Source organism: Octodon degus, unplaced genomic scaffold (genome assembly GCF_000260255.1).
Source record: "Octodon degus isolate 3935 unplaced genomic scaffold, OctDeg1.0 scaffold00024, whole genome shotgun sequence".
Classification (NCBI taxonomy): domain Eukaryota; kingdom Metazoa; phylum Chordata; class Mammalia; order Rodentia; family Octodontidae; genus Octodon; species Octodon degus.
In genome coordinates, this window is record NW_004524600.1 from 1,319,895 (window position 1) to 1,328,407 (window position 8,513).

At 38.3% G+C, this 8,513-nt stretch overlaps 1 protein-coding gene and 1 pseudogene across 7 annotated transcripts in view; both read right to left on the reverse strand.

Moving 5' to 3' along the window:
• The window catches only part of Ipcef1 (interaction protein for cytohesin exchange factors 1), a 215,062-nt gene that overhangs the window by 4,748 nt on the left and 201,801 nt on the right, over positions 1-8,513 (reverse strand). For all 7 annotated transcript variants that reach the window (XM_023712255.1, XM_023712253.1, XM_023712257.1 and 4 more), the window contains one exon: positions 4,717-4,907. In XM_023712255.1, the coding sequence (XP_023568023.1) occupies positions 4,717-4,907 (191 nt within the window). The remainder of the gene's footprint in view (positions 1-4,716; positions 4,908-8,513) is intronic.
• On the reverse strand, positions 7,533-8,278 carry LOC105741800 (annotated as a pseudogene).

The following is an 8,513-nucleotide window of genomic DNA, read 5'->3' on the forward strand; positions in this document are numbered from 1 at the left end:
TGGCTGGCTGGCTGGCTGGCTGGCTGACTGACTGACTGACTGACTGACTGACTGACTGACTGACTGACTGACAGAGAGACTGACTGACTGACTGACTGACTGACTGACTGACTGACTGAGAGACAGGTAGAAAGCCTGCTTTTCAGGAAGGAGCAAGAGCAGTGCAGGGAGGTAAGCAAAGAGGACTGACAAGCAGAGGACCCAGGACCCAAAAGAGGAGGGAAGAGGGGATGAAATAGGTACCTAAGGGGATTGCTAGTAGACGATCAGGCAGGGCCAAAGAGTTTCATAGCTTTTCTCTGAGTTCTGAATATCTATGTTCAAAACAATCTTTTCCCTAAAGGATAAATAAGTAATAAGCTTTCACCCTCTGATGTCACTATGATACTATTAGCACAGTTATTTGAGTTTTATTTTGTTCTAAAGAAATTTAGACATCAGCTTCAAAGGGAAAGCAATATTTTACTTAAAGGAATAGAATCTTTAAAAATTAACCAAAAAGTGGGAAACTGATTTTTAAATCTAATAAAAATTTTAAGAAAGGGTTTCTAATTTGGAGAATGAAAATGATCCTTCTCGTGGTGCTTTTTGTTTTTCTAAACAGTTCGGTTTCCTTGCTATTTGGGCCCAAGCTCTGTTATGTCTTTGTAGATAAAAGAAAAAGCTATCTGTACGCATACAGAGGAAGGAAATTAATGAAACAACAAAATGGAGCTTCTCTGTAGACCTGCACCCTGGTATGTAGAGCATCACACAAAAAACCCTGCTGCTCCTGGCTGCCCTGGGATGCTGTCTGGGACTTTGAACTATTTGATAACAAACTACCTTGCTTCCTTGAGGCAAATAAGGATCTCAAAAAAATTATGCTAAGAGAAGGTAGCTATATATCTATGCTAACTATTTTGTATATACATATGTATTTTTTTCACTACAAAATGATCCTTCATTTATATTCCCCTTTTTTGTTTACTTTTGTCAGAGATGGCTATTCCATTGCCATTCATATACTGAAGGTACATGAATTCAGCAAAGTAATCCAGTCTAGTCCAATGAGAAGAAAGTTTTGAACTAATAGTGTTTAGACAAGATATCATGTCTGAATCTTGTACTATGAATAACTACTATGAAGACAACAATGTGCAATGTATTAATGATTGTAACTGTCCTACTGGCCTGTTTTGAAACTGTCTCATTGCTACTTCTTTCTCAATTAAATTAATATAAAAATAAAATCAAAAAAATACTGCTAGGGGCTGGGGAGATAGCTCAGTAGAATAAGTGCTTGCCTGGCAAGCACAAGGGCCTGAGTTCAATCCCCAGTTCCACAAAAAAAAAAAAAAATACTGCTAAAGAAAGCATATCGTCCTTTCCATTTTTACTGCAAGTATCCAGTACATGCTGAGCACAGACCGAAGCATTGGCAGTGTGTGCCAGCAGAGCAGCAACAGGGAAGAGTATGTTCATTCCTCTTCACTGAAGGCAGAGAAAGGCAGGCAGAGTTTCATTCAGATCCATTAGTCATTCTATTAATCATTCACTTAAAAATAAAGACAAACTTGGCCAAAAGTCAGTGAATTTGAGCAGCCAAAATTCTAACAGATCTACATTTAGTATATGGCATGACAGTTTGCTCAATTTCCAAAAAGAACATTCATTCTGATACCATTCCAGTGCAGGGATTTTTCTTAATGATACACCTGTCACTAATATAAATATTATTTTCTTCAAACAGTGTCCTTATTTCTGTATGAAACTGTCTTTGCTTCTTCATACACCAGCTTTGAAGCATTTATTGTCTTGTAACAATAGAGGAAAGTGTATGAATAATTTGTTGTGCTTAGTGGATTATCAAATAATGGGCACATCCATTCGATTGTAAGCAATGCTAACTTCTGAGCACTTTAGAAGCTCTACTTGTGCCCCAATCGATCAAATTCTCTCTTTCCCCTCAAAAGCAACTGCCATGAGATTTTAAAATTAGCTTAAAAATTATGATAGCCTTGAAACATAGACATATATGTACCAAACTGTTCTCCATCGAATAAATTGGTGTGTTTTGTTTTTAATTTTTTTTTCTTCCAACAAGGCTAATTTCCACATCACTGTATCATCCTGAGGTTACTGAGACCACATAACATGGGTTACATTTCATTAACCCCCAGCATAACACTTTCGGGAAGCCTCATAGACCTAAGGAAAGGGCTGCTTCTCACAAGTATCCAGACAGTAGATCAACTGGTTTGGGAAGGCAGCCCTGAGATGTCCCTGATGTTCCCTGATTTCTGGATTCATGTCATGTTGTGGCCCACGCTTTAAGTAGAATGCACCTAACAACAACTTACATCTGCTAAAAAGTATAGTGTATAAGTTTCATGGAGTCACTACTACAGTTGGGTTATAATTTATCTTGCTTACTAACTTTTCCTATCTGGTTACTCTGAGAGAAGCCAGCTTCCAGGTTGTGAGCTGCTCTGCAAAGAAGCCCAGACTTTTCCTCCAACCAACAGCCCAAAAGCAACTTGCAGGGAACTGAATCCTGCCAACAACCACTGTAAGAGTTCAGGGTCAGATGTGTCCTGGTGGAGAAATGAGAGCAGCCCAGTGACAGCATGGTTAGAGCCTCAGCAGAAACCTAAAAGAGAAAGCTGTGCAAGCCATACCCAGATTCTTTACCCACAGAAACCTTGAAATAATAATAAAATCCTTCTTCTTTGAATTTGCTACATTTGCGAGTAATTTGTAACCTACTCAGAGAAAAGAAGGTGCATGTCAATTCAATCATTACCATCCATTTATCATGCCCACAATGTATAGAAAATGAACAGTCACAAAACCATGTTTACTGGTGTGCTGGTTAAGTTTAATTTGCCAACTTCACTGATTGGAAAGCCTCCATGGGGATTAGTAAAACACCCTTCCATGTGTCTAGGCAGATCACGAGAGTGTCTTCTGGCCCCTCCTCTCTGGCACTATTCCCCTGCTCTGCTTTCCAGTAATGATGCACTAAACATGCTTTTTTCCTCCTGCTTACTCTTGTGCCATGATGTTCTGTCTTGAAGTCATCTAAGCAGGGGCTGAATCCCTGAAACCACTATCCAAATAAACCTCTCCTCCTTAAAGTTGTGGATATCAGATACTATGTACCAACAAGGGAAAAGAGACTAAGACAACTGAACTTCTTGATTTTTAAGTCAGAACATGACCCTATGCAGGTCTAAAATCTTTAGGCTCCTAGTCTATGGAGCGTCTGAGAGCACAGTCTTTCTCCTACAGCTGGCCCAAGCCACCCATGCTCTCCTTGGATTCTTATTTCTCCCAACATGAGCTGTAAAGATAATCCACCTCTGGTAGACATTTCGTGTCCTGAAGGCCTTTCTCTTCCATTCCTGATCTCCTTCATCTCTTATTATCTAGTTGTCATTGTCTCTGCAATGCTGACACTAAGACCCTAGAAGCAGTCACAACCCTCCTCTAGGCTGTCACAGCCTCCTGAATTTGTATCCCACACCACACTTGTCACATTGTATTTAAACTATTTGTCTCCTCTCTGTTCCATTGCCCACAATGTTCCATTTAATGGTCACAGTGACCTAGAATACTGCGTGGTACACAGCAAGAGTCAGGAAATAGCTGTTGACTAAAAAAGTTATTTATTCATATTCAACTCTTACAGACAATTAAGACTACAAAAAAAAAGACTACAAAATCCCTACATACTATGGCACATGATATGGAATGATCCTACATGTACACCATGCTGAATAACTGCTGGCAATGTCTTCTTATCATGAAATAATAGGAAATGTCTCTGCATTTTGAGTGTCTTTGTGTAATTAAAATACATTTTGCCTTTCCTTCTATAGCCTCATTTTTATAGCCTCTTAGGGTGCTTTGGGTCTTCTAATGACTAAGTGGGATATCTGAATAACAAAAGCCCCTCAATTGCCTCTTGGCAGCCTTGTCTTTGATTGATGACTTCTCTTCCTGGAAAAGGACTCACATTCTTAATGCAAAAAGACATGTACAAAACAGAATTAAATTGCAGGACTTATCAAGGCTTTTCCAAATCTATAAACATTTACTTAATTTAGCTCTATTTTACAAAGCACCCTGACCTTCTCCTATTCATGTTATAATATAAATGTGAAAGCAGGATGCTTTTATTATGAACAATCATTTTAGTCACAAGAGGTCCTGAAAATTGCTTCAGTGCATCCTGTACACTGTCCTTTGCTCCCATTGTGACAACATCTGCTGGCTTATGACTATGAACTGTACACTTCCCGCTGGGGCTCAGTGTACCTTGGATGCCTTACCTAAGGCAAACAGGCTCTGCTGAACCCTAAATCCAGAATTTTCTCCTGGATACAGCATGCAAACATACTACTGTTCATTCTCACCAATTCATTAGCTCTCTCTAATCAACATTTATTGAGCCAAGTATAGTGCTAGGCATAAGGGATACAAAAACAAATTACACATGCTCCTTGCCATCTAGGGGTTAAATGTAAAATCAAGGTCTTTTTCCAAAAGCTGCTCTGGGTGCTACAGTATGAGTGTCCCAATGCTTCAGAATGTCCAGAATCATCTTACCCTATGAAGATTATGTTTATGCTTCATGCCCTTCCTTCACTGTGACCTACATGAATCTCTCTGCAGAATCAGCCACTTTTTGCCTCACATCAACAGAGTTCATCCAGTCCATAACTGTCTTACCTTTAACGTGCTATTCAAGGTTCGGATTTTGTGAAGTTTCTCATTGATAGATGGATTCTTGCACCTCTTAACAAAAGACTTCCTCAGCTCCTTTTTAGTAGAAGGTCTTCGGTCTCCCAGAGGAGACAGACTAGCTTGCTCTAATGATTTGTAAAGCTTCTCCATTTCATCTTCAGCTGCTTTTGTTTCTTCTATTTAAAAAAATATATATAGGACAAACCCCGTTAAAACCACTGAGAGAACATTAGATACTGTAGTCCTGAAATGTGGTCCTGCCACCCATTGATCTCAGACTTCTCACCTCCAGAACCGATAAGACAATAATGTTTTGCTGTCTAAACCACTCACTTGGGGATACATTCGTACTGCATTCACATGCCCCCGTTGGGGATACCCTAGCACAACTGTTTCAGGCTTCTCTCTGGCTCCCAGGATTTCCTTGGTTTGCAGCAGCCTATCTCTAATTTTAACATGGGCATTCGTGTATCTGTGTACCATCTTCCCCTCTGTATAAATTTGTATTAGATTAAGAGTCCACCAGAATGATCTCATTTCAGTTAATTATACCAGCAACATTTCCCAGTCAGATGTCATGCTGACTTACACAGTCTAGAGGGAAAGTTAGGACTTCAATATTTGTTGTTGCTTTTTTTTAATGTATTTAGTTGTTGCAGGGTCTCACTATGCCGCTCAGACTCATGGTGATCCTCCTATTTTCAGCCTCCCAGCTCTGGGATTGCAGACACATGCCAGGATGCCCAGAATCTGTGGTCATCTCAGCCCACCCTGGGGGCAGGTTGACACAGCATGTGGTACGGGGGATCAAACCGTGGTCCCTGCACTTGCCTAAGCTTGCCTAAGCATTAATGTTCATAGCAGCATTATCCATAATAGACACAAGGTTGGAAGAGCCTAAATATCCATCAATAAGTGAATGAACAGACAAAGTGCTCTCTACGCAGACAAGGTATTATTACTTGGTAGTTAAGAGAAATGAAGCACAGTACAGCATTGATGAACCTTAAAACATTGTGCTAAGCAGAGAAAGCCAGTCCTAAAAAACTACAGATCACATATTTCCATACACATGAATGGCAGTAGTCCTAGGAGTAGCCTGGAGACATTAGAAAATCTTATGAAAATGAAATGAAAAGATACCCTACTTCGGCATGACATACTATGATTAGGAGCTCCACTTTCAGATATAAAAGGACATAGTAATCTCATGGGTTATCTTTTAAAAATCTTGATCCAAGTAAAACTCTACTTTGAATTATGTTTAAACACAAAGCTTTCAATATCTAGCATTTCAAAGTGAAATAGGTATTAAATTTTAAGAAGCAAATCAAACAAATATATGATGAAATTAAGTAGAATGTCTTCTTATACTTTCTCTGTGTTTGCTTAGCAGATCATTCATGGTACACAAGATGGTGCAAGAAGACAAAATCATTTTTTAATACATTCACTTTGCAATTAGGCCAAGATAAAAATTATTTTATTATAATCATCTATTTGAGTCAGCAGTTATTAAATCAGTAAAAATAAAAATAAGCTTAGAGTCTTGGAATAATGTGACATAGAGTTTATACGCTAAATAAAAAATAATCAGGGTTCCTTTTGAATAATTTTGTTATTATTTAATGTTTTTTTTAAAAAAAAAGAAATATTGTATTTACTAAGATTCTGGCAATAGCTCTATGTAACAAGATACTGCATACCAGATCTGTTACTCAACTTGTTTGTAAGTCTCAGCTTCAATATGATGCTGTTTAAAACAAAAACTCAACATCTGTTTTTTACACGCTAAATATCTTAGGAAGGATGCCATTAAACATAGTAATGAACCTGAGATAGTACAAATAAGAGTTAACAAATAGCCTGAACAACATTCATACAAAAAAATAAACTATCATCGGTTACATAAAATTTTCCTGACTGGTTAAAACTTAACAGTATAAAACATGCATCTTAGAATCTTTAGCTATTAAGTTCAAAAAGTATCAGTGCCTATATGAAGCAATTTCTCTCCAAAGCTGAAGTACAGTCAAAAATTAATTCATATGACATAACACATTCTAAAGCTGAAAAAACAATGTTTTTGTTGATGTAGAGGTATAAACTCAGAGTGTTGGGACTTTGTCATGCTGCAAAGGGCTATTTCTCTGATTCACTCAAAGCAGCAAATGACAAAGTCCACAGATGCCATTAAGATCAATAAAGGGCAAGAGGGCTCATACACAGCTCTGACCTCCCCAGGCAGTAGGGCTACTCTGTCCACAAAAGTAGGAGGTATGAGGAACAAAGACACACTATTCTGCTAGCTAAAGAAATAGCAAACCACCTCTCCCTCCACTCTAAAAGCTCCTTCTTCAGGTAATAAAAAGTATACAAGGGGGAAAAAAAGATACACTTATTTACAGAGCAAGGATTTCAAAATATTAATGTAATCCCTACTTTAAAAAATTTAACTAGAGTCATCTGGCCATTTCTGATTACATCTTAAGATGTATCCAGATTCATTTCCTATCGATTCATCACTAGATACTTCTGCTCAAAAATATTAGCTTTCTTCCCAGATATTTTAACCATGAGTGTGACTACAGTGTGTTATCTCCCAGGTTAGTGGACGCTCAAGCAGCAGGCAACAATTACGGCCCTTTCACATAGTGGCACTGGTGTGCCTATTGAATAGTCCAGGAACAATTCTAAGAACAAGAAAATTCATGCGTATGAGTAAATGTATAGTAATTTCACAATTGAAATTTCTTTAGACATTGCACTTTCCTCATAGGGGAGTCATGGTTTTGTCAATGTTATGGTGACACAGAACTTGAACTAGCAGCCTTCTTTTTCTTCTTCTTACTGTGTTTCTTATGCTTCTTTTTTTCTTTTTTGTTTTTCTGTTGCTTATTCTAGTTCTTTACTGTTTCTCTTCTTTTTCACTTGTACCTCTTCAGTATGATCTGATTCTGACAAGAACTCAGATGAAGAAAGTTTATCTTCAGCATACATCTTTGTTTTCTTGCTAAGTCCTTTAATGTCCTTTTCTTTCTCAGTTGCATCCTTTGACTTCTTTTTTTTAAACTATCCTTATGGTCTGACTCAGTTTCTGATAGGCGCTTTCAGAAGATTTAGATGAACAGTTCTTTTTCTTTTTCCTTTTTGCTTGCTTCTTTTCCTCATCTTCAGAATCTGAAGAACTGCTGGAAGAATCAGAGCTCGATGAAGAAGAAGATGAATACCTATCATATTTCTTCTTTTCTTTCTTCCTTCTCTATTATTTTTTTTTGAGGGGGGAATGAGCTCTCATTTCCACTTAATAATTTCTCTCTGTGCTTTTCTAGTTCTTTCTTCCAATTCTCATTCATTTTTCCTTCAAGTTCAGCCAAAGCCTTTGAGCCTTTGTTTTTCTTTCTAGTTGCTCTTTCTCTTCTTCCCAGGTAAGCCTGTGTGGATTCAGATAATCCTGGATGGTTGGCCCTGAAGACTCGATCGGACCTCTTGATCTGGCCATTGCCATTGGATTCCTGTAGGCCACTCGATTGTCCTGTTTCCCCATGGTGTCAGACGTAGTGCCCAGGTAAGACTGCAAAAGCCAGACCAAGCTACAGAAGCAGCTGAAACAGGCCTGCCAAGGATCCTTCTCTTCATGTTCTTATATAAAAACATATTATCAGATTTACCTGAAGCTATGTTTATTGCCCACCTCCCATTTCTTTCCTCAATATAAACTTTGGAACAATAGTCATGAGAAGTGCATGTGACTCTCTCTCTCTGTCTCTGTCTCTGTCTCT